We start from the raw sequence: 23,609 nt of genomic DNA on the forward strand, positions 1-23,609 counted from the left end.
CACCTTGTCCATGAAATCCATGTCACGACCAGGTCACGACGCTCAGGTCATTCGGTACACTCTTGATGCAATTCCGGTCGGGGGAAAGCGAAGAAAATTCATTTCAATAGGAAGAAAGAGATCCAGTGGAAACTTGATGTTCTGCTGCAACGGGCCAGCGGCGACAGTTGGACATTGACTCGGCGAAGAAAGCGGCGCTGGACCCTGCCCGACATTCCGAACCATGGACAACCGCTTCACCCACCCTCGCTTTTCGGAACCCAGTTGCCCCAATAACCCTGACGCCTGAGAGTCCAATGCGACATGTCTCCAGGGACAATCGACTGTTGTTGCGATAGTTTCTCATGACGCGGACGGGGACAGACGGAGACCTGTCCCACAGAACTTCTCGTTCCTGAACACGCCTGGGTGCAGGAAGATCACAAGTTCCAGCACCAGTACCATGTCGACGCGTCCCAGAATAAGAACAGGCAATTTTACACGTCCAATTGACTTTCGGAACAAGCTGGCCAGGTATGTGCAGTGCACAGGTCGATCTAGGTTCATGTTCCAGGACTTATTGCCTCTACGTCGTCATAGATCTACTACCATATCTCATCTTGGCGGGTGCCGTAGCTCTGTGGCACTTTTTGACAACATGTCCCTCGTTCTCACATGTGCTCCTCGGACATGAGTACAGGTCCGACCATTTGTTCTCAACGCCTTGTGCGATGAGCGCTGATAAACCCTGACCTCTGTCCAGCCCGACGAATTAGTGGCGGCGAAATGCTAGATGCGCCGCCCGCCCCCTGGAGATACTACTCGCAAACGGCCCGACGCAATATGCCCATTTCTTGCCATTTCTCCGTCACTGTGATGGCTCCCTATGGCTCCTCTCCAATGGAGTTCACGGGATATCAAGTGGATGACTAGCCGCCTCATTCATCGCTTAGCATTACCGGATATCGACCACGAATGCACAGGACAACAATAGCCAGGGTCGTAGCGACACGCTCAAGGGAAAGCTCACAACTCATTCCGGCCATCCGGGGCATGTGGGCCTCGCGTGCCCATGCATTGCATCACCAACCACCCATATCCATCTCTGTCCACCTTTTTCTGGCCCTGGACGATCTCGCCTCCATTCCCCAAGATCTGCCTACGGATTCAAAAGGGTAAGTTTAACGACATTATATAGTCTGTGTTTCAAATCTTATCATCATTCCGTTTGATCCCAATCAGGGAGGCAACAAGTCACCATAGAGGGCATACGCAAACGACAAGTCTCATGACCATCTTTTGGTTGGGCTGGGTGTTGAGTGTGAGTGCGGGATAATATCTCTGTTTTTTCTTCTCGGAGAGTTCTCGCGATCGGTTGGGTAAAACGTGCCTCTTCTTAAATCTTCAAAGAAACTTTTGGAGACCAATGAACATGAGTTGGCCATGAGCCTTCCACCTGTTTTCCTTTTTCACGGCCCGGGACGCTTCAGAAGGGCCCAATTTAGTTACCGCTTCGGCGTCTATTCCACCATCGCGTTGGAGGGAGGCACGGTCCCAACATGGAACCTTGGGAATATCCACATCCTTTTGTCCTCTCGCGACTCATATCGATCTAATCTCTGCCATGCCCCCTTTGGCATGCCGTCATCCAGCTTTCTCCATTGGCCAGAGTTTACTCTACAGCCCTGTCGGCCTTCCAAGAACTCGCATGATGCCCCTTTACCGCAAATGAGCTTCCCAGTCAAGGGGGGAAAATAAACAGAATAGAAAATATCTCTGACATACTTGCCCCGTCTAGATCCCAAGAGTTTTAGAACGAGATCTATCTGCATGGGGCGGCGCTTTCCATCTCCACGATTTTACTTCCACCAATCTCTTCCGGCAATACCAGAGCCACCAACCCTCTTGGACATATCCCCGGCACTCACTTCGTGAATAAAAAGGACCCGTTCCCAAGACCGAGACGTTCCTCGTTCTTCTCTGCTTCTTCTCTGCATCGTGTCCCAGGGTATTGCCCCTTCGAACACGTTCCCTCCCCCTTCTTAACCTTCGGTACCGTCAAAGTTTTACCCCTCCCCACCATGTCGACGCCCTCGTCTTCTCTCACCACTGATGAGAGCCCCGCATCCTTCATCCTCCCTGATCTCGTCTCACACTGTCCTTTCCCCCTCCGATACCATCCCAAGGGAGATGAAGTGGCCAAGCAAACCGTCCATTGGTTGGACAGCAACTGTCCCGACTTGACTGCGAAGGAACGAAAGGCGATGTATGGACTCCAAGCAGGCGAGCTCACAGGGTATTGCTACCCCTACACCACCCCCGAGCGACTACGCGTCGTCGCCGACTTTTTGAACTATCTCTTCCATCTGTACGTTCTCCCACCTCTCTTGTCGATTTGCGTCTCACTAACTTTGACTTTCAAACGCAGTGATAACATTAGCGATGGCATGATGACACGCGAGACGGCCGTGTTGGCCGACGTTGTCATGAACGCTCTTTGGTTCCCGGAAGACTACAGACCAACCAAGGGCCAGGCTGCGGAAGAGCTCAACCCTGGAAAGCTTGCCAGAGAGTGCGTACTGTCCAACCCAAAGAACGAATCGCCCCTGAACTCTCCATTACCATTCACAGTTTTTGGTCACGGTGTATTCCAGATTGCGGACCTGGAACGCAAGCTCGTTTCAAGGAGACTTTTGGGTCTTTCTTTGAAGCTGTCAATATTCAAGCACGCGCTCGTGATGAGGGTGTTATCCCCGATCTAGAGTCCTATATCGATGTCAGGCGGGATACTTCAGGTGAGTTCAGCGTTTGCTTTACCATCCATATCATATACCCATACTACCCCCATCTGACACTATACCCTTGTGTCCCTGCCCTGACCTGTGTTGACCTGTCAATCAATTAACTGAACATGTATTGATTTCATTGTCCGTTTACAGGTTGTAAGCCTTGTTGGGTGCTCATTGAGTGGGTTTAACCTTTTCATCTGCGTTCCGTTCCTGAGCGTCTATGGTGGCTAATACGTTTTACCGTTATCACTTTAGGTATGCGCTGGGCATCGACCTCCCTGACTTTGTGGTTGAGCATCCTGTTATCGCCGCGTTGAACCAAGGCACCAATGATCTCGTAACTTGGTCGAACGTGAGTTGTAGTTCCTCCCTTCCGCTGGCTAACCTGCGCCGCGTCCACCTGGTATCTAACGAAAACGGCGTTAGGATATCTTCTCCTACAACGTTGAACAATCTAAAGGCGACACTCACAACATGATCATAATTCTGATGGAACACCATGGCCATACCCTCCAGAGCGCCGTCGACTACGTCGGATCCCTCTGTCAACAGACCATCAACACCTTTTGCGAGAACAAACAACAGCTCCCATCATGGGGACCTGAAATCGACGACATGGTCGCAAAATACGTTCAGGGTCTAGAGGATTGGATTGTTGGGTGAGTATTGTTCAGGTTCTGGCCCGTCCTAGCACCCTGCGGAGTGTCGCGTATCGGGTCCGCATTGAATACGCATTAACCCGTTTGGTCCAGGTCACTTCACTGGAGTTTCCAGACGCGTCGATATTTTGGAGATGAAGGCCAAGAAATCAAGCAGCACCGTTTGGTTAAACTGTTGACTGTTGCCCCTCCACCGCCGCCACCACCTCCGACACCGCCCCCGCAATCCTCCGACGCGGACACCAAGAAGCAAAAGGTCAAGGCACAGGACGGGAAGGGTCCCGTTTCGGATGAAGAGGTTTGGGCGCTTGTTAGGGCCGAGCAGTCCAAAGGATCTATCCTCGAGTCACTATTCGGATTCCTAACGACATCTCTGTCACGCATCTTCTTTGGCTATTTCTTTGCCTATTCGCATTAACCTTTGTTTTCGTCGATCAGTCCTTTCGCCATGTATATGACGACATAACGTCGATCATCGCTTTCGACCTTCTACCCAGCACCATATGCTGCCTTTGGGCCCATCTAGTATATGCACACATGCTATACCTTCAGAAGTAATTCGCTTTTTTCTTGCGCTCCCATTAGCCTATAGTAAATCTAGTTGTACATTAGTCGACAGTCGATGGAATTTGTGGAGACTATTATTGGACCTTCGGGGTGACGTCACGTACTATGAAACTCTCCACGGTTTTCGAGGTATATAGCCCTCTTGCGACCCCTTTTCATTCTCATCCATCCTTCATCTTCGATATTCAGCCATGAGCTCGCTGTTCCGACCCATCCTCCGCACAGGCCTCGTCCGCCACACCCCTTTCAGGATCGCCAACTACCGCCCTCCGACGTCGGCTCTCCGCCCTCTACGCAGCACCCCCGATGCCATTCTGAAACCTCCGTTGATTCAATTCCGTTCTGTCGCCAGCTCAGTATCATGGCGACCCGGAAGCCAGACCTTGGATCATGCAGCAACCAACATCAAAGAAGAATTAGGCAATTCAGCTTCTGATATGGCCAAGGCCATCGCGGGCGCTAATTTCACCAGAGATTCTGTTATCGACCATTCTGGCGATTCGTTCGTACGTTAAGCTTGTTGACACCCCGTAGAGATCGAAGTTGTGGCTGACCTTTCTGTTGGACCGTCGTCGTGGATGCTATCACGGGCGTCTACTAGATTGGGATTACGACTAAAGTCGCATCTCAGGTTCCTGAGCCCATCCTCGTATTGGGATTAGCAGGTGTGTGTTCGCCGAGCTGGTCGGGACTCGTCTCAACCGACGACGTCGTAGTCCTGATATGCTAATTGCAACCGCGATGAATTTGTAGGCGGATTACCATACATCGGGGCAGCGGGGACTACAGTTTATCTGGCGAGGGAAGCCCAGTTGGCCGCCTCGGGAGTCGATGTAGGCATCGACCCCGGAGTAGCGGCAACTGTTCTCGACCAAGCGCTCAACTTCCAAGTCACTTACGGAGCCGTTATGTTGTCGTTCCTAGGTCTGTCCGCATTGAGTCTAAAGACAGTTTGTGTGGAATCAGACTGCTGATCTTTTCTGACATGTAGGTGCCCTCCATTGGGGGTTTGAGATGGCGGGCTACGGTGGGCATAAGGGGTACACGAGACTGGCGATTGGAACGGTCCCTATGGTGGTCGCGTGGAGCACCCTTGGAATGCAACCCATGGAGGCTCTCTGTGTACAGTGGCTTGGATACACCGGCCTCTGGTATGTAGACTCGAAAGCGACTGTGGCTGGATGGGGTAAGTGTTTCGCCACTACCTTTCCGCTGTAAATAAGTATTGATTGCCGGCTCTTCGTAGCACCCAAATGGTACTCCCAGTACCGATTCTATCTTTCGATCCTGGTCGGAACCTGGTTAGTCTTTTAAATTACTGTTAACCGAATACGGGCTGACTGGAATTGTCTCGGATAGCATCATTGGATCTCTGGCCGGAACGTCCTACTTCGGTCCCGTTGCCGGACATGGGTTCCTCTCGCATGAGATTGACCAGCTCCGTGAAATGAGGAGGGAGAACATGCCCTTGAAACACGGATTGATTCCGGGAGACATTGAGGCTGTTCCTGCTGGACCTGAGGCGGACAATTATACCATTATCCGTAAGCGAGAGCAGAAGTAAAGCGTGGGTCGAGCGTATGGAGAGTCAAATGCAGAAGCCATTCATTTCTTGTACATTAGTATCATCGGACATTCCTTCACCTTTCCTCTCCTAGTCAGTAGTGCTTCCATATGTGTATAACAATCATCGTGTTTCCGTCCGGCCTGCACGAGAGTTCTTGACGACATTCTTTTGCGCTCAATATATTAGTCCCTCGCCCTGGCTATTGAAACAGGTTTCGATGAGAAAAGCGCTAATGAACTCTGAATTAGCGACATTATGTCAGCTTTCTCTACTCGGTACACCGTGACAGAGAGCTAAGTTGGGCATTGAACAAGTTGCAATGTGGTACGCGGGCCTTGACTAATTAAGCGCCGGTCCAGGGCGGACAATGTCCAGCGATCTCACCAAAGGTCAAAACGTTCGAATGGATTTACGAATTACTATTGTGTTCCAAAACGTCACTGGCAAGTGCTATCCTTGGACGCCCATGCCCTCCAGACCGCTATTTTCGTCTTGGAGAAACCCTCGCTAGTAAAGTGAGGAGAGTGGTGTTAACTTCAAAAGCGCCGTGCGCAGAGTGCAAAAGGTGCAAAAGGTGCAAAAGTATGCTGAATTCCTGATGAAAAAGCGTCACCACTGTATGGGAAGGCAGGTACTTTCAAGCTCCATTGTCCTCCAACTGTCGATTTTCGCTTTCATTGGGATGGGAGATGCACACTTCAGGATTGTTTCTACGGTCCAAGCACTGCCGCGGCGCCGGTTGCATATGGCACCCCAAACGGTAGTTGGCCAATTACTGGGGATGGCAGCTGAGAGTACGCCGGTACGATTGAACTTTGACGCAGAGACTAAAGAAAGGTTCATTGTGGCAATTTGCGGCAGAAACAATCGCTGTGTCCAAGCGCACACCGAGAACTTGAACGCATATATAAGGGGGTGAAAAACACCTATCTGCTCCAATATCGCTTTCCTGTAGCTTTTACTGGACTCTCCAACGCTGCTCTCCCTTTCCAGAAACCATACGACACCATGTACCGAGTCATTAATCCCGCCCAGCTCTCCTCAGACAGCACTCTCTCCGGAGCACTTGGCTTCGCGACCGCAGGAACTCAGCAATCCGTCCGTGTTCCCCAAGGTCTCTTCATCTTTCAACAGGAGCAGCGACGAACTGAATCTCAAGCCAAAGACCCCATCCCAGCTGTCACGACGGTCCGGGGAGATGGGATACCCTTCAAGTGCCTCCCTAGACCCCTCGAGCTTCCCGGCGCGATGATCGAGAACCCAGACGGCCCCGCAATCGAGAACATTGACCGTGTCGGAAATGGCCTCGCCTACTTTCACATCCTCTGGCCCGGATACGAAGGCAAGACCTACGAGTTTAGATGCAAGCAGGCCAATGGAAAGTCTGTGACCAGGCGTGACTTTATAAAACGAGTCATAGTGATTCTAGACAAGTTTTTCGCCACTGTTCAAGAAGAAGGTGAAATATGTACTGATCCAAAGTGGAGGATCGGCGAGGGTGGTATCAAATTTACAGACCTGAGGCTAAGGAAGATTATGAACGTGGCCACCAATAAGCATTGGCAAGCGGAAATCCTTGTAGAACTTAGAAACTAACCATAGGCCCTCGGCTGCAACGCAGCCATATTATGCAATATGTGTTATGCATTTATGAATACCTACTGATCGTATGCCATTATGTTTTATGCTACGTAATTCGTGATGTTCTTCGTCCAAGTTGAAGCGCCATTGTTAGTGAGCAAGGAATCGCCCAGTAAGAACTATGAGCTTGACGCTGAGCCACAGTGTGTCTTGCAACCTTCAATAGGACACCTCTCATTCAATACTACTTTCATCTGACATGATTCCCTGAGTAGGTCGCTGCATGTGTGGTGCAGTGCCGTGTTTCTGTCTGATCGAAGCGCGACATAAATTAGCACTCAATCACTGGGGAGATGACGAAAAGAATAGGATGGGATTGGAGATTCAAAATGATATTGCGTCGAAAAGAGTGTGATTGCCCCAAAAAGAGTGGGATGGGGGAATAAGAGTGGGATCCCAGCCGTCATCCCACTCTTTTCGTCGTGTTGTGACGCCAATCCCGCCCAGTCTCCGTGCCGCCCGTTGAAGGGCGGCCGTTAGAGTCAGGATTAGTTATCTGCGCGTAGCGCAGCTGTTAGGGTGAGGGTTGGTGGTTAGAGTTGGGTTTAGGGGTTGGGCGTTTAGGGGTTGGGGTTGGGTAGTTAAAAGGGTTGGGGAAGGGAATAGTATGTTGCGCGCCTTCTTCCAAATAATATGACGTTGAAGATGCTGAAAATGGAGAGAGGCCACCCCTCCACCACCATCCCACTCTTTCGAAGGTGATCCCACTCTTTTTCACGACGTTTATTCCAATCTCCTAATCCCATCATATTCTTTTCGTATATACTCCACTCACTGGCCGGACACGCCAAGTAAAAATTATGTGACACCGTGGCAAGGTCTTGACAGTAGTGAATGTCGGTAACGACTATTCCTGAGTCTGTGACGTGTTTGAAGGACTGCGATGGCAATGGCTGCCTTCACCATCCAAAAGTAGTACTTAGTATTTACTATTAAGCGCCAGGTCAGCTCGGAGTTCCAATTCATGATCCCACATCATCTGGTCGCCGAGGAACGTTATGCTTTTGCAAAAAGCATTACTTGCCCGCAAAACCTAGCTTTCGCATGGAACACAAACAGAACAACTAATTATCAGCATTCCAGGAAGTCACTGAAAGGGGCTCTCCGGAGACGCCTCAAACGGAGCCGCCCATGTACATTGTCCCTCAGAGCGCACCAGGCATTACTCCGCTGTGGCAGAGAAGCGTCCATTGTTGGACGACCATTGTGAGCCAGAGGCCCGTTTCCCAGGAAAACTACATAGCCGAGAAAAACTATATAAAGGCGAGGAACGGAATGGCCTCTCCCCCCAGATTTTCTTGCCCATTGCTGGACACTCCTACTAGCATCGCTTTCCAACTCCAGCAATATGTCCCAGCTTATCGACCCTTCCCAGATCTCCTCCGATAGCTCTCTCTCTGGAGCCCTCGGTTTCGTGACTCCAGGAACTCCACTATGCATTCGTGTTCCCCAAGCCATTTTTACTTTAAAAGGCGCTCACCAAGCTAAAAGTCAGGCCTCGGACCCCCTCCCACATGTCGCAACGGTCTCTAGAGGGTTGCCTTTCAAATGCCTCAATATGTACGGCGAGTTTCCCCCCGAGATGATCGAGAATCCAGACGACCCCGCAATCGAGGACATTGACCGCGCTGGAAACGGCGTCGTGCATCTCCACATCCTTTGGCCCGGATACGAAGGCAGGACTTCCAGCTTGACGTGCAAGCAGGCCGATGGAAAGTCTGTGACCAGGCTTGAGTTTATAAATCGAGTTACAATGGCGTTCAAGAGATTTTTCTCCACAGTTCAAAAAGAAGGTGAAATCTGTACCGAGCCGAAGTGGAGGATCGGTGATGATGGTATCAAATTTACGGACCTGAGGCTAGGGAGGATTATGAACGTGGCCAGCAACAAGCATTGGCAAGCAGATATCCTCGTAGAACTTCGAAACTTGCCATAGGGGCTCGGCTGCAGGTCTCCGTGTATTATACGTTCTAGGAACCTAATGACATACCTGACTGGTTGCCATATGTTACGCTAATCTTCGTGACAATTTCAGTTCAAATAAGCACTAAGTACTAGAGCGCAAGGAACCCCGCAGTAAACTATGAGTACACCAGCCATAATCATCTTACAAAGTACAGCATCTTGCAGGTTTTGACACCGCTCCTCGTTTACGCTAGCTCCAGGTATCGTTCCACTATAACAGACGAATCAATTCAGAACCGTGTAGATAAAAAGTACATGGACCCACCTTCCCAGTTCGTCACAGCCTCATTCCATAACCTAACTTCATGCTCCCTCGTCCCGCCATAGTGATTGACAAATTCATCTCCAAAGATTTCGCGAGCTATACTCTCAGGGCGCATCATCCTCGCCGTCGCAGCTTCCAGTGAGAGCGGTAGCATCTGAATCTGTATCAAGCGGGTCACCATGAGCCAACCAAGGTCATACAGCCCACAAACGAAACGGGTACGCACCTTTCCATTCACCCGGTCCTCAGGTTCATGTTTGGAGATGGGCAAGATGGTCAAGGGCAGCTTCTTCTCGATTCCCCTCAAACCAAGCCTAAAGATTGCGCTCAGCGCAAAGTAAGCGTTCATATCCGCTCCTGGAACGCGAATCTCGAAGCGGGTTGCGGCCGGCGGGCAGGAAGGCGGGGAGATGATGCGGACAGAGGCTGCTCGGGAGTCGTAGCCGTATGTAACAGCGTTAGGCGCCCAATAAGCGTCACCGACAACAAGGCGCTTGTAGCCGTTGATATTGGGGACCAGCTGGAGTGTTGTCAGGGCAGACATTTGGAGGGAAAGGAAAGGCTTACAGTTGGCATAACTGAAAAGTGGAGGTTCAGCGAGTTTCCCGAAGAGGAGAATAAAAGGCTCTTACTGTCAGCTAAACCATCGAGGATCCCAGCGAGGAACCATTCTGCTTCTTGACTGATGAATCTGGTATCCTCGTTCGCAGCACCGGTCCGACCTGTCTTGAGCTCCTCATCCGAGACAGCAAACAGGTTTCTCTTGCCCTCTGCATCCCTCATGGACACATGAATATGCCTAAAGAACGAACTTAAGCATCCTTGCGAGTAGCCTAACATCCACCGTAGCCTACCCGCTACATCCTGGGAGCTACCAATCAACAGTGTTAGTCTACCTGTTCCATCTGATCAGCCTTAAAGACACGTACGTTGGCCCAAGGTTTTGCCATGAAGCTTGGTATGATGCCATTCATCATCCCGACACTCTTCGCAAGGTACTTGAACAGGACGGCGTTGTCTGCCATCCGGAGGGCGGACGTATAGGCTAACGCGGTCTCGAGAACCCCAGGTCCAGTCTCGGTGTCTGTAAAATGGGAGGTATGAGCCTGGGGAAGGGAAATTGCATGCGGACACGTACGGTGGCCCTCAATATCGACGTCAAATGCGAGAGATTGGTCGAAGAGCTCATGGAAGTATTTGTTGTTGAGTTGAGTTCGGAGAAGGGAATAGCCGTGCACTTGAGGATATTGGTTGAGCAGAATATGAGGATAACAGTCACTGGTGCACTTACTGCCCGGTGTAAGTGGCTGCAGTCCATGGAACTTCTTGTCGAACGCACTTTCCGGAGTTTCTTCAATGATTCGCGTGAGCACTCGGTCTTCGTGCTACTCCTGGGATAAGCATACCTTTGAAATTGAAGTACTGTCTCCCAATAAGCGCTAAGACAACCAAACAGAAACTGCACTCACTTCGTACTCAACGCCCGCATACGGTACAAAACCCATATTCTCCGCCTGATCCATCGTCTTCTGCAACGTTCCGCGCGGATCGACGGGAAGAGGCTTCTTTGTATCTGGGTCGTTGAACGAAAGCAGAAAGAAGGGGACATTGTTTTCCCATGGGATTCTTCTGAAGGTCGAGATATCTATAGATGCAATGATGTCTCTATATCCGTTAGCTTTGGTGGAAATCAAGAGTTCGCGCGAGTAGACTGTGTCGTGCATGTCCCAGCCACTAAGATGAAGACGGTTACGTGAACGGAGATAAGCCAGCGTTTTGAGGAAGGTTGGCAGACGTACAAGACGACACTGCAAAACCCGAAGCCGTCTGACGAGGCTGCGCCGAGAAACTTCTCTTTTGACTGTACATAGTGCTTAGCGCTTTGAACCGGGATCTAGAGCAGAGCAAACGTACCATGAATTTCCCTCTAAGTATCCCATCCACTTTTCATCCATTCGCAACGGGAATATTGCGATTGTATTGGTTCAATGGCAATGGTAGAGGCATTCGTATGTCCTCACCGTCGACTCCTATAATCAATGTCGATCAGTACAGCCGCTCGATGACTTTGACAATAGAAGAACCGGTTCAACCTGCTACCTTGACCTTGACATCATCCTTCAACAAGTCGACAAGGTCTTGTAGTGAACTTGGTGCGTTGGTTGTTGGGTTTCTGGTCATAGTCGATGGTGCTGAGAGAGAAAAGAACAAAGAATAGATAACGTCTAGTCGTTGCTATAAGTACTCGTGAGCTTGCCGAAACGACCGTGGAGTTTAAGCAGATGAGAGGATTCCGTATTTGGCTTGGCATCGCACCAGGTTCCCCGATCATTTGATCACGCGGCATACTGAAGTCGCACGGTCACGACGCTGTTTTGGCCGCGGACTCGGGCCAGCAATAGGGGCTTCATGCTCCACGCGTTCCAGACGCGTAATCCTGCTGGGCCCTTAATTACGACTTTGTGCACTTTAGAGTACATACGTCATGTCCATCACAGAACTCGCCGTCCTTAAACTCAACCAACCCATCCTCACCAACCCCTTTCCCAGGTTATTCAACCTTGTCATAAGCCGACAGTCTGCCTGGTCGGGCTTCCCATTATTCTACTACTCCGAACCCCAGATCGAAGACACAGTCTACCTAATTTCAGGATGGAAGGACGCCAGCTCGCACTGGGAATGGATAAAGAGTGACGGCAACCAGGAGCTTCTGACCCTATTCAAGCCATACATCGTCGACATGAAACTTCACCACTTGAACATCCCGTTCATCTCGTTCTTGGAGGACAGCAAAGTGGTCGTTTGGCGCCAGACCGCGGCAGCAACTCTAAAGGAGAGACCATATCTACTGGACCTACCAGACTCCAGCACCCATTTGCTGTGGGAAGGCCGGGGTCCGACGAAGAAGACGATACAATGGTGCACCAGCTGATAGGATGTGGGGAAGCTATTTTAAGCGCCGGGGTGAAGGGAGGAGAAGATGTACTCGGGGTTCTCGAAGGGTCACCGGGCAGTCTCAAAATTCTGCAGCCTGTCGATTGGAACACGTAACAGAATTGGGACGAGGACGACTAATGGATGGACCGGGTATATAACAAACACAGCTTCCCAAAGGGCTTCGGTGGACTCGCTGGAGAGGGTGTGTACCCGGTTTACATCCCACTATGGAATATGATCCCGTATTTATTTCATGCCTCGAGTACGCTTACAGGGTATCAATTGCTGATAAGTAGCTGTAATAAGAGTTTCATAGGCGTTCGATCGTTGGACCAGGGGAACCTCGTTGAACGTCACGTCACGCTCATACATGTAGCATTCGCAATGGACTTCTTATGTAAAATGACCACAGTGCCCGAGTACAACACTACTCAAGTAGGATAAAGGATATATACGAGAAGAGTCCGAGCTTGTCCCAGTCCCAGACCTAAGCTATTCCATGCGCTGAATAACCAACCAATGCATGAACTGGCAACGACTGGCGAACCCTCACTGACATCATGCATCCCTCAACCGTGCTTGAAGAAGATATTCACCGTCGAGCCTTCTTCGATGGCCTTGTCTCGTCGCCCTCGTCACTGATTTTGGCAGTGCTCTTCGTATTGGCTCTCGAGGCCGCTCCTTTATCCGTCGTCAGAGACACTTCCGCTTTGAACCCGAACCGTGTGTCGCTGTCATCACGCCTTTTACAGGTTCTGCGCTGGATTTAGCAGGCATATTACCCTTAAGACCTGGGTGAAGCTCGCTGAATTGACGTTTCGTCGCTGTGGGTGCCTTCTGTAGAAGCATTTTAGCTCGACGTAGGTCCGCGTCAACTATCAATGGGAGGCTCCCCCATTCACCCCTGGTATCCTTGATGCCTTCAAAGAACTTCCAAAACGCCTTGCTGATAATGACGGAATATGTGCCGACCTCGCGCTGTTTGCCGGCTATGTTGCGATTGGAATACTCCACTTCGAACTCGTTTCTAAGGGCGTCCAGGGAATAGAGAAAGTCAGAGTCCTTTAATGTCGGTGGAAGCGATTTGCAAAGGTCATTGTCCTCTGCAAGTTCCTGGCGAGAAACGAAAAGGTCGTTACGGTATGATGCATGGGCGCGACTGATAACGTTCTTGAAGTACTGCTCTGGGACAGCCCTTGGAAGAACTTGCTTGATTCGCATCGTTATCTTCCAAAATAAAATCCACCAGATGGATTCCAGATCGTGCTGGTAGGTGTGGAAGACAATGCTGATATTCACAACTTTGTTGCGTCTGATACCGCCCCGCTTTAAAGTTGGCTCCCTTGCGGCGGCGCTGGTGATCAACTTCCCAGTCAAGATTTCGCATGCCATGAAGTACGGTGTGCCCTGTGCAAGGTTGTCAGAAGACGGCCCGGGGTTGGTCACCAGTAGATTGAATGTGAGACAAACCGTCTTGGGGATGGTGCTAGCGACAGCATCGGAAGGAAATCGCTTCGCGTACTCAAGGTCGGATAGCTTGACGTGCCACTGTGTCTCCGGCGAGGGGCGATACGCCAAAATATTTCCGTAGCTTATGTCTCGATGGACCCATCCTGCACAGAACATGAGGCGAAGAGCTAAAGCCAAAAGTGAGCTAAGACAGACTGGGGTTAATGCAGAACTGGACCACATACCGATAAGGCATTGTTGGATGATGTCGACGGCTTCCCCCAGGGTTGGGATATCGTTTAACGGTGTACAAACCTCCTCATAAATGTAGCGACACTGGCGTCTGGGCACAAATGCCCGGGAAGGGTCTATTTCCTCAACAATAACATGCTCGTCCTGCAGGACCTCGGGTCTAGGGTCTGCCCGATGACCTGGGGCCGCCCGATTCTTGCTGTGCTCTTGGGATTTGGTCTGGGGCTCGATAAACACTGGGGTTGTGGCAACCCATGCGCCAGCACAAAGTGGCGGGGTAACCTCTCCGATGTGTTCATCGATGATACAGGAGAAGAACCTCCTAAAATCGCCTTCCAATGCCTGACCAAGGGTGGCCATATCTTCCTCGACGAACTCCTGAAGTATTTCCCTCTGACGCCACTCCTTGTCCTTTGCAAACGCTTCGATGTCTCCAAACAGTTGGTGCTGAATCTCGGATTCCGTGAGGAATTCAGCCACAGAGCAAACGTCCTTGAGGATTCTTTCCTTTGCCCCTTCAATGCCCTCGGTATGGGCCGGCGTCTCCACCTGGATCACCTTCCAGATGCGTGTGGCACGGCAGATGAGTCTCAGCCATCGGAATTCAGAGACTGTTTCCGTAATGCGATAGTAAATGGGACTGGGCCGCGTACTGGTCGGAGGAAATTCGTAGACGTATCGTCGGTCCTCGGTCAAATGAACAAGAGGGTCCAATCCAAGCTGTTCGTCTGTTGCGCACAAGAGCGAGACAAGAACCTCTACTAGAAGATCAGGTCGCTGAAATACCATTAGCCAAGGCTGAGACCAAATGAATTACGGAAACGCACTTCAACCATACTAAACGATTTCGCTTTCACGGAATGTGACCGAGAGAAAAACCAGAGGGATACGCGGTCATCTTCAATGGTAATCTGGGACGGGGCACCGTAAGATCAGGGACAAGTCAGACCATGATGAGGTACACACTTACTCCGAACATGAATTTCCGTCGAGGATCATCGTTCATCGTGTGATTAACTTGAGACGCAAGCTGTCGCCGATTCTAGAAAATATTTTGAGCTTGCCGATACAGCTGAAAGGCCAAAGGGACTACACTCACCTGAAAGACCTGAGCAATGGTGTAGGACAACTTGAGTTCCCAAGGAACAAGAATGTCGGCAATATCAAGGGATTTCGATTTGTTCTTCGTCAAGCAAGCGTCAATTTCTTGATTGCATCCGGGGACGTTGGAATAGATTGTTGTATGTGGACACATGCGAAGGTGATACCCATTTCTCTTGACACCTTTCTTGTCCAAGGCTGCTAGGATCCTGAGTCCAATCTCGCCGAATGGGTTGAAGACCTTATCCTCGTGAATGTTGGGATTCTTTGTCTTGTCAGACGAACTGGTCTTCGAGTTCTGATTGGCGTTTGCTCCCTTCTTCAACAAGGACGGCTTGTTCTTGAAGTCCCGGAAGACGTGAGAGTAGATCTCCGGCTTCGAGTTACCTTTCCTCTCATCACCTTGGTCACCCTCGCCTTCTTCGTCGGAAATATACCCCTGCTCAACATCCTCGCTCTCACAATCTCCTATGTCGCCTTCATTGCCTTCTGCCAGCAGAACAGCAGGCTCCGCTTCGTTGCGCTCACTAACCTCTTCTGTCTCCTTATCATCAAGTGATACCGTTTTATCATTCTCCCCGGCAGATCTGGCATCAACTCTTTCATCTTCTTCGCGAGGGACGAGAATTTGGCTGAAAGGTGACTCTCCCAGTGCCTTCAGACACTCCAAAACAAATTCCAACGTCTCCTCATCACACTTCGGTAGATAGCTTCCTTTGAACTGATTGTACGTGCAGATGTACATTTCGAAGTTCATGATGCGACCGATGTCCATACGCATGTTTGTGGTGGTACTGTCTACGTCGGGTCGGTTTGGGGCTGAGCGTGGTGAAGTACCAAGTGCAGGAGCGGTGAACTGTCCGCGGACAGGCTCTCCCGCCGGATTGCGAGGAGGCGTACTAGGAGAATACTGTGAGCATCGAGAAGTGGCAAGCGGGAGACTTCGAGCTGGTATGAACACAGAAATGACTTACATCGGACACGTGGAGGCTTTCATGGTAGCCCCGAAGCTCGAGCAACTGAAATGAACGACACTTATGTAGAGTTTCTTACACGAGAATGTGGTTGAGAGTCAAGACGCGTCGAGTGATGGGGGTCGCATTCAACAAATCGTGATCGGTTATTTGTTTGCTCACGGAACACGGTTCCCACGGTCATTATTGCCGTGCACATTGTCCGTCGGCTTGAGGGGATCTCCTTTTATGGCGGTCTCCTCTCTGTCTCTCTGTTTTCCCAAAGGCCTGCTCTCCTTACATGAACATCTATATTGGGAGTCTAAAGACACAGTCAGCCTCGGCTACCACATCCACTGCCATCTTGACGACTTCAAATTTGGTACGTGTACGTTATTGCCCCTGGACCAAGAAAAGCACCGGATGAGTATTATAAGTACCCAGCACCCTACCCCCCCCCCCCCCCCCCCAAGTTACCCAGTGTCACTCGACACCGAGGTGATGTCACACCAGGCCACACCCTACAGTCACTGTCTTCCCACTGCTCCAGCGATGCCCTTGACGCGATGGAAGACAATGGGGCCATATTCAAATTTCAGAAATGGCTTTGTCGGTCCCTACCAATGGGCCATTACTGGCGAGACTGGCTGTAGCTGAGGTTCTGAGGAGGGAGGTTGACAGTAATTGCTGTCTAAAGAGGCGGGGTGATGGGGAGGCGGGCAGATCCGATTCAAGTTACTATCCACTTCATTGCGCATTCATAAAACATAAATCTATCATTGCATCGAAGGTCCAACAATATTACTCTAACTACGCGGCTCTAATGAATCGGTATAAAGAAACAGGATGTCATTCGAACAGGCGATCGGGTATCAAAATCCAGGTTAGAAGGAAGCCGACATATAATCTATGTATACGCCCACGGATGTTAGTCGCGGGCTAGCGACGGGTTTTTCTTGCCAGGGTCGGACTAGCTGGCCCGCTCTGCGCATTCGATTTCTGGAGGCGACGAGTGACCGATCTTGTGTTGGGGCGAATGTTGGCCTGATTTCTCGTCATTGACCTCGTTACTGGCCCAGATCGCTGTGGAAGCGGTGGGGTGTTCGTCGAAACCAGCCGGAGTCGCTTCCGGGGGCCCTGTTGGTCATGTCCAGTTTCCGATTCGACAGGCTTCCGCTTTGTGGACGGAGGCACGGCGGGGAGTAAGTGGTCGTCTTCGTCTCTATGTGCAGGTTGAGTATCTGAATCAACGAGCAGCTCAATATCACTCCATTCCCTTTGCGAGTCCTCTATAGCGCTGAAGAAGTTGGACACGCCCTCGCTCATGATCCACGAGTAACTGGCAACATCATCCTGGCTGCCGGTGCCGTTTCGCGTGACATATTCTACGTATAAGTCGCTTCTGAGGATATCCAGCGCCATGACGAAGGGAGATTCGCGATGGAGAGGGGGTGGAAGCGAACGAGGTAGGTCAGGATCGTCGACTAACCCTTCTTCACTTGAAACGAGCCTTCCTCGAGCTGCGATGTGCACGCGGGAAGCTGTCTGTTGAAAGAAAAGATCTCCGAAAGCGCGCGACGGGCTGAGCTTGGATCGCATGGTCAACAGCCACAGAAGTATCCAAAATAAAGGCTCCAAGTCATGCTGATAGTTATGAACTACTGGCTTCTTGGGATGGGCGGTGCGACGGGCCATTCCAATCTCCGTGGTAGGAGGGAGAAAGTGTCGGGAACTTTGCAGTTCCCATGCCATGAACTGAGGTGTCCCCTATGTTATTTCAGCACAGTTTCAAAAGCAAATTGAATCGCTAACATACCATTCTTGATTCCTCGACGACACCGTCACCCTCTGGAGGGAACCTTTTCGCGAACTCCAGGTCGGACAATTTGACCTGCCAACGGGCATCCTGTCCCGTTCGAAAACCAAGTATATTCCCTGAACTGACATCGCAGTGGACCCAACCGGCGCAGAACATGATTTGAAGGGCTATGAAATGCGTAAGCGACTTTACCAAGCTGTGCGGACGAAGTGCCTACCGGTCAGACTTTGCTTGAGAAGATCCACCGCCTCTCCGAGGGTAGCAATGTCGCTCAGAGGTTTGCAGACCAGCTCGTAGACGAAAAAACACCGACGCTTTGGCTTGTGTGTGCAATTGGAATGAGGTAGTGATGGCGAGATGGTGCATGGTCTAATACATTTGGCGATGATACAAGAAAAGAATTTCTTGTAGTTGTCGTCCCGCAAGGCCTCCGCGAGGGAGTCCAGGTGATGCTTTGGGAAGTCTTTGAGGATTTCACGGCTGCGCCAGGCTTCATCTCTTGAGACTGCGATAATGTCACGGAACAGTTGCTGTTGAGCGTCAGCCTCCGTTCGCACGTGGTTGTCCAAAGTGACGTCTTTGAGTACTCGTTCGGGCGTTCCAGGCATATGCACTGGGTGGACGTGTGAGACCACCTGCCTTACTCTCCATATACGGGAGCTGCGACCACCGACGTCTGCGGCGGGCAACTGCGAAAGGAGTTCCACCGTCTGGTAGAATAGAGGTTCCGTCCGGTTCCCGTCCGGTGGCAATTCGTAGACATAACTAGAATCTGGGAGTAAAGTGACTAGGGGATCATACCCGAGCCGTTCGCTGGACGCCGAGAGAAGGCAAGTCAACACTTTGATAAGCAGGTCTGGATGCTGGGTACATTGTCATTCGTTACCAACGAGCCGGTCATTTGGAAGGATGGTACGTACCTCAGTCAGGCTAAATGGTTCTGCTATAACGCACTGAGACCGCGAATGATACCAAAGCCACACTTGATTTCTCTCAATAGTGATCTAACGCGAGAATAGTAAAATATGAACCGGTATCCACAAGACGTTAGTCAGATGAACTCACAGCATATATGAATCTTCGGCGAGCGTCTTCTTTCATAATGCGAGAAAGAAGGGCAATAATTTCAGATTCCATCTATTATCGAACTCAGTAAGAATTTGTGAGATGTCTGACGACACGTACCTGGTCGCCGCAAGCCTTAGCGCCAATAGCCCTTATTGGGACAACGACATCAGCACATCGGAGGGGTAAATGCGCGTTGGCAGTGAGATATGCATCCAAGAAGGGCGCGTCGCCTGCGTCTGATCCTCGAATAGAGCACGTGCTCACGTCTGTTCCTTTGACTATGGCCAAAGCTCTGCGAACGGCGTCTCCTACTAGTTGAAGTGACTTGATGAGACGATGAGGCTTGGTGAAACCACGGAACAGGCCTTTGAAGGGAGTGAGAAGGTGTGTATAGCCCGGAGACCCTGTCAATGACGATGGTCGCTGATTCCCTGACCGGGCGCGAGTTGCAAGAATCTTCTGTTTCTCCAATTCTGAAATGACGGAGTCGAGGGATTGGAGACCTTCGTTGGGCATGTAAGCTTCGAAGAAATCTGACAACCGACAGACAGAGGGTTTCGTATTCATGTTTTCAGGTCTGGAGAGCAGGACGTGTGGAAAGTTGAAATAGATTCCTTTGAGGACAGTGGTGGTTGACGGTCAAGAGACGACAAACGCGCCCGCCGCTATTGTGACCGTGTCTGATCGATTCCCACGCCCAGCCCTATGTGCCAGTCCACAGCCACAGGTGTGCCTACCAGATTCCAGGACCTATGCATGTGCTGTAAGAAGGCCGGGGGACCGACGAAGAGAAAATACGATGGTGCCTCAGCTGGTAGGATATGGGGAAGTTATTTAGCGCCGGGGTGATGGGAGGAGAAGATGTACTCGGGGTTCTCGAAGAGTCGGTCCCGGTCAGTTTCAAGGTTCTGCAGCCTGTCGACTGGAACTTGAAGGCGTAGGCAAAAATGGGACGACGTCGACGAATGCATAGCCAGGTAACCAGGGGACACAGCTTCCCAAAGTGTTTCGGTGCTCGGAGAGGGCAGTGTACCTGGATTATCATCCCACTATGGAACATGATCCCGTATTCATTTCATGCCTCGAGTACGTTTACGGGGTATGTATCACTAAACTTTGTTGATAGCTGTATTAAGAGTTTCATAGGCTTTCGATCGTTTGACCAGGGGAACCTCGAACGTCACACATCATGATCATTTAGCCTCGAATGCCTACAGAGCCTAGGCAGAGACTGAGTACAATCCTACGCACAGCATGCTAAGGAGCACAATTGAACCCAAAACGCTAACGTCACTTCTAAACCAAAACCGACCAGCCACTCGGATGTAACACTCGAGAACAGGCCCTGCAAATCAAGTTTTAACTTTGATGGTACCCCATTGGAAAGCGGACAGCCGCTATGCCTGGTCAAGACTTTCAGTTTGAAACAAGGGCCCTACACTATCACCCCTGCCTGGTTGGAAGTGACTTGGACGATACACACTTGTGCCCGCTGCGCTGTGTAGTACGAGCGCCTGCTTGTGATACAGGTCTTTGTGCTATGCACCTACGTCATTATATATAGCTGAGGCACCTCCTCGACTTTTCAACAGCCCAAAACAAAGCTGTACTGCGCCTCGCGTTAACCACGCCGCAGGGGCTTCCTTCAACGCTACCAGAGTCATACGAGCTGCAGGCAACTCATAACTTCTCATCTGCTTCCCATGGCAATTTCGAGAATCATTAGACCCATACAAACACGCATAGACAGACGCGAAAGAGTCGTTCCAGGCCCACCCATCAGGAAAAGAGATTCGCTGTGGAGGGTGTGGAGGTCGTGGCGCCCGTGGCTGATAAGCCATCACATTAGTCTACGCCCTCCACACCCGTTCACGCCCTCCACAATCCACATATTGCCACAACGTACTTTTTTTTTTTTAAGGGCTGTAGCATATATGCTGGCCAAATTTGACCCAGGAACGTTGTTTATTCTTGAGAATGAAGTATTTTGGATGCAGGACTTCACAAAGGGATAGTACTCGCGACTTAGTGGATTCCAGGCGCGGATCTCGATTTGCGCATGTTTGACGCGGTCACATGACCATATGTTGATTTTTCCTGTTCGAAGTTTGTCGCGTTCCTTCGTCGTTCGGCTTGACCACCACCACCATCCTTCATCCTCTTCCAATCTCAGATCTCTCAAACTTAAGCTATAAACTTATGTGCAGGCTTGAACTCTAGTACGCAGCAGACATATGGGACGTATGGGATTGGAATACGGTGGCAAGTACTTGATTCCTCGTCTTGATCTGGTGCCCAAATTGACTTGCCATTAACTTTACAGACAAGTAGCAGCGTGAGGCTCCGATGCGTTAAGATTCAGCGAAAGGTGTGTGCTCCGCGGCTTCTTGCGGATAATGCATCCTTACCCTTGCGTAGAGGCTCTTCAGATTTCCGGATTTCGCCAGTATAGACGTTGGTTGGACGGGGGTTGGAGGAAGGGCTTTTTAACAGCAGGTATGTCGGATGTGTCCCGATATTTATTTCTACTTATTCCCAATGGCTCGTAGGATGTTTGGATTGCCCGTCGATCTGTCGACTGTCTGCCGGTACGTTTTTAGGGCCTCGGATTTATTATTTCAACCTGTAGAAACCTTGATGTATACTCTCGCATGTATCATACACCAATTTCTGAATATATTATGTTTGTTTTCGCCTACACCGTGCATGTAAATGAAATGTGGATTGTCGTGTCAAGGTGTGGTATGTTGTGGACGGCCATGCATTATGGTCACACAAGTGCTGTCGTGGCGCCACAACCGATTGTGAAATTTCGTACCCCCGTCTAGTCCCACACCGTGTTGTGAGGGCGTGGATGGGTGTGGGGGACGTGGGGCCACGGCTCCCACAGCATTTCTCTTTTCCTGATGCCATTGACAGAGCCTATCGATACCCCGCAAAGCACAATCTCGTTCTGGGAAGACATCGACAACTTTTACGTACCCCAATCCTCGTACGTTCCCAACGAGATATGGCTCCACATATTTGAGCTTCTGGCCTCGAATCCTGGAGCCCATTGGCATTCGGCCAGCACCACCCCGAGGACCGTCTCCGCCCCATCTTCAAGCAGACGGTCCCCCGCTTCCCAGCACCATCCTACCAACTCGATACAGAACCCAAATCAAAATTCCGATACGCTCCTCGAATACATCATCACCAATGAAAGCAGTTTAATCAACAAATCACCACCTGGGATGTTCCAGGACATCCTATCCACCAATTCTGTATGCAGGACATGGCACCACCTCAGCAAACCGCTGTTGTACGAGCACGTAACAATCACCAGTGCGCAGCGCGCACAAAGACTTTCAGCATTAATAGACTTTATGCGGCTCGACCCTGATGGGAGTCGAGCAGGAGAGGAAGACGGGATGAACGACGCCTGCATCCCAACACACGCGACTAAACGCCTTGACATCATTTGGGACGCCAACTTCCGGTGCCTCGATCTCGATTTGGTAATCCAATGTACAGATCGAGAAATAGCCGACTACCTCAGCAACATCCTCTCCACCTGCCCAAATCTCGCCACACTCGCACTCATCGTTCCACAGGAAGTTGACAGCACCATGTTGGGTGCCTTGTTGTCCGTATTTTCGACGATACCTCCAGGATATTTGAAACGGCTTGAATTGGGTCTTCCGTTCAATGTCGGTCCAACCTTGGCGTTCACGCTACAAACGGGGCGACATTTAGACTCGTTGGAGGTGCTGTGGTTGACGATGCCAGCTCTGCACATGGACCACCCCGTAACCCTTCCCCGAGTGCACACACTTGTTCTCCAATACACCGGACAGGGCTCCAGCTTTCCACACCACGCCAACACCGAACACCTCAACTTCCTCCGCCTCCCCACACTCCAGACATCCGCAGTCTTCATAGACCCCCGACTCTCCACCGACAGGGTATTTCCCAACCTCCCGCGGATTGTTCGCAGAACACTCCAACACCTCTACTGTCGCACTGTGCCTGTAGGACTGGGAAGCGCTGGGTGGCACAGGCTCCAATCGCTCGGAATCTCGTACGAGGCATTTGCCAAAAAAGGATGGAAGTACACCCATGTCCCTACTCGAATCAAGTCGGTTATGGTTTCCTTCAAGGAGGGTTCTCTGCCTCGTGACAATTCACTCTTCCCCAGTGTTCGAACTCCGGGAAGGTTGGAAGAGAACTTGTACAAATTGGCTTCTCGAACGTGTTTTCCGGCGCTGAAGCGGCTGAGGCTTTGCTTGCCTTACGTCTCCTTGGAGGACGGTCACGAAGTCCCCATGAGGTTTCCGCTACTGGACAATGACGAATGGTATATCTGGAATGAGCGCCTTGAGAAGTTGAAGATGGATATCGAGTTTGCAATTTCGGATGATTGGTGGACGGCGAGCGGGTGGTCTAAGGTTTCGGCGAGGGCTGCATCCGAGGTGCTGCAATGGTACGTGGGGGGCTTCATTCGTAACATGCCTGTGCTAAAACCATGCCCCAGCGCCGAAACGCCGAAACCCTATCCTATGGGTTGAAGACGAAGTGTATTGGGCAGCACGGATAGAAACGTAAATTAAAGAAGACCT

The 23,609-nt window shown here is 50.7% G+C and overlaps 10 protein-coding genes across 10 annotated transcripts; 7 read left to right on the forward strand and 3 right to left on the reverse strand.

The window, feature by feature from the left end:
* Positions 1-515: 515 nt before the first annotated feature.
* CC1G_13850 (hypothetical protein) lies at positions 516-1,711 on the forward strand (the record flags this gene model as incomplete). Its single annotated transcript, XM_002911769.1, has 5 exons — positions 516-705; positions 743-900; positions 933-1,154; positions 1,243-1,300; positions 1,632-1,711. The coding sequence occupies 5 exons, from the start codon at positions 516-518 to the stop codon at positions 1,709-1,711; spliced, it is 708 nt and encodes a 235-aa protein (XP_002911815.1).
* Positions 1,712-2,060: 349 nt separating this feature from the next.
* Positions 2,061-3,845, forward strand: CC1G_12294 (hypothetical protein; the record flags this gene model as incomplete). The annotated part of the gene is made up of 7 exons (XM_001832873.1): positions 2,061-2,347; positions 2,408-2,551; positions 2,611-2,774; positions 2,919-2,946; positions 3,024-3,120; positions 3,195-3,427; positions 3,521-3,845. The coding sequence occupies 7 exons, from the start codon at positions 2,061-2,063 to the stop codon at positions 3,843-3,845; spliced, it is 1,278 nt and encodes a 425-aa protein (XP_001832925.1).
* Positions 3,846-4,185: 340 nt separating this feature from the next.
* CC1G_12295 (hypothetical protein) lies at positions 4,186-5,558 on the forward strand (the record flags this gene model as incomplete). Its single annotated transcript, XM_001832874.2, has 6 exons — positions 4,186-4,500; positions 4,596-4,659; positions 4,748-4,918; positions 4,986-5,180; positions 5,241-5,295; positions 5,354-5,558. 6 exons carry the CDS (start codon positions 4,186-4,188, stop codon positions 5,556-5,558), a joined length of 1,005 nt encoding a protein of 334 aa, XP_001832926.2.
* A 1,011-nt stretch (positions 5,559-6,569) lies between these two features.
* CC1G_12296 (hypothetical protein) lies at positions 6,570-7,157 on the forward strand (the record flags this gene model as incomplete). The annotated part of the gene is made up of 1 exon (XM_001832875.1): positions 6,570-7,157. One exon carries the CDS (start codon positions 6,570-6,572, stop codon positions 7,155-7,157), a length of 588 nt encoding a protein of 195 aa, XP_001832927.1.
* A 1,393-nt stretch (positions 7,158-8,550) lies between these two features.
* Positions 8,551-9,138, forward strand: CC1G_12297 (hypothetical protein; the record flags this gene model as incomplete). Its single annotated transcript, XM_001832876.1, has 1 exon — positions 8,551-9,138. One exon carries the CDS (start codon positions 8,551-8,553, stop codon positions 9,136-9,138), a length of 588 nt encoding a protein of 195 aa, XP_001832928.1.
* A 214-nt stretch (positions 9,139-9,352) lies between these two features.
* CC1G_12298 (glutamine synthetase) lies at positions 9,353-11,613 on the reverse strand (the record flags this gene model as incomplete). Its single annotated transcript, XM_001832877.2, has 14 exons — positions 9,353-9,378; positions 9,433-9,592; positions 9,659-9,952; positions 10,000-10,010; positions 10,065-10,231; positions 10,287-10,303; positions 10,362-10,516; positions 10,571-10,669; positions 10,724-10,783; positions 10,839-10,854; positions 10,902-11,166; positions 11,232-11,293; positions 11,454-11,462; positions 11,533-11,613. The coding sequence occupies 14 exons, from the start codon at positions 11,611-11,613 to the stop codon at positions 9,353-9,355; spliced, it is 1,422 nt and encodes a 473-aa protein (XP_001832929.2).
* A 304-nt stretch (positions 11,614-11,917) lies between these two features.
* CC1G_12299 (hypothetical protein) lies at positions 11,918-12,364 on the forward strand (the record flags this gene model as incomplete). Its single annotated transcript, XM_001832878.1, has 1 exon — positions 11,918-12,364. One exon carries the CDS (start codon positions 11,918-11,920, stop codon positions 12,362-12,364), a length of 447 nt encoding a protein of 148 aa, XP_001832930.1.
* Positions 12,365-13,062: 698 nt separating this feature from the next.
* CC1G_12300 (other/FunK1 protein kinase) lies at positions 13,063-16,168 on the reverse strand (the record flags this gene model as incomplete). Its single annotated transcript, XM_001832879.2, has 6 exons — positions 13,063-14,006; positions 14,064-14,847; positions 14,898-14,981; positions 15,041-15,112; positions 15,170-16,070; positions 16,146-16,168. 6 exons carry the CDS (start codon positions 16,166-16,168, stop codon positions 13,063-13,065), a joined length of 2,808 nt encoding a protein of 935 aa, XP_001832931.2.
* Positions 16,169-17,063: 895 nt separating this feature from the next.
* On the reverse strand, positions 17,064-19,578 carry CC1G_12646 (other/FunK1 protein kinase; the record flags this gene model as incomplete). Its single annotated transcript, XM_001832880.2, has 7 exons — positions 17,064-17,891; positions 17,941-18,110; positions 18,161-18,556; positions 18,599-18,806; positions 18,864-18,947; positions 19,009-19,080; positions 19,129-19,578. The coding sequence occupies 7 exons, from the start codon at positions 19,576-19,578 to the stop codon at positions 17,064-17,066; spliced, it is 2,208 nt and encodes a 735-aa protein (XP_001832932.2).
* Positions 19,579-21,917: 2,339 nt separating this feature from the next.
* CC1G_12647 (hypothetical protein) lies at positions 21,918-23,587 on the forward strand (the record flags this gene model as incomplete). Its single annotated transcript, XM_001832881.2, has 2 exons — positions 21,918-23,462; positions 23,525-23,587. 2 exons carry the CDS (start codon positions 21,918-21,920, stop codon positions 23,585-23,587), a joined length of 1,608 nt encoding a protein of 535 aa, XP_001832933.2.
* Between the last annotated feature and the right edge of the window lie 22 nt (positions 23,588-23,609).

Source organism: Coprinopsis cinerea, assembly GCF_000182895.1.
Source record: "Coprinopsis cinerea okayama7#130 chromosome 2 map unlocalized cont3.2, whole genome shotgun sequence".
Classification (NCBI taxonomy): domain Eukaryota; kingdom Fungi; phylum Basidiomycota; class Agaricomycetes; order Agaricales; family Psathyrellaceae; genus Coprinopsis; species Coprinopsis cinerea.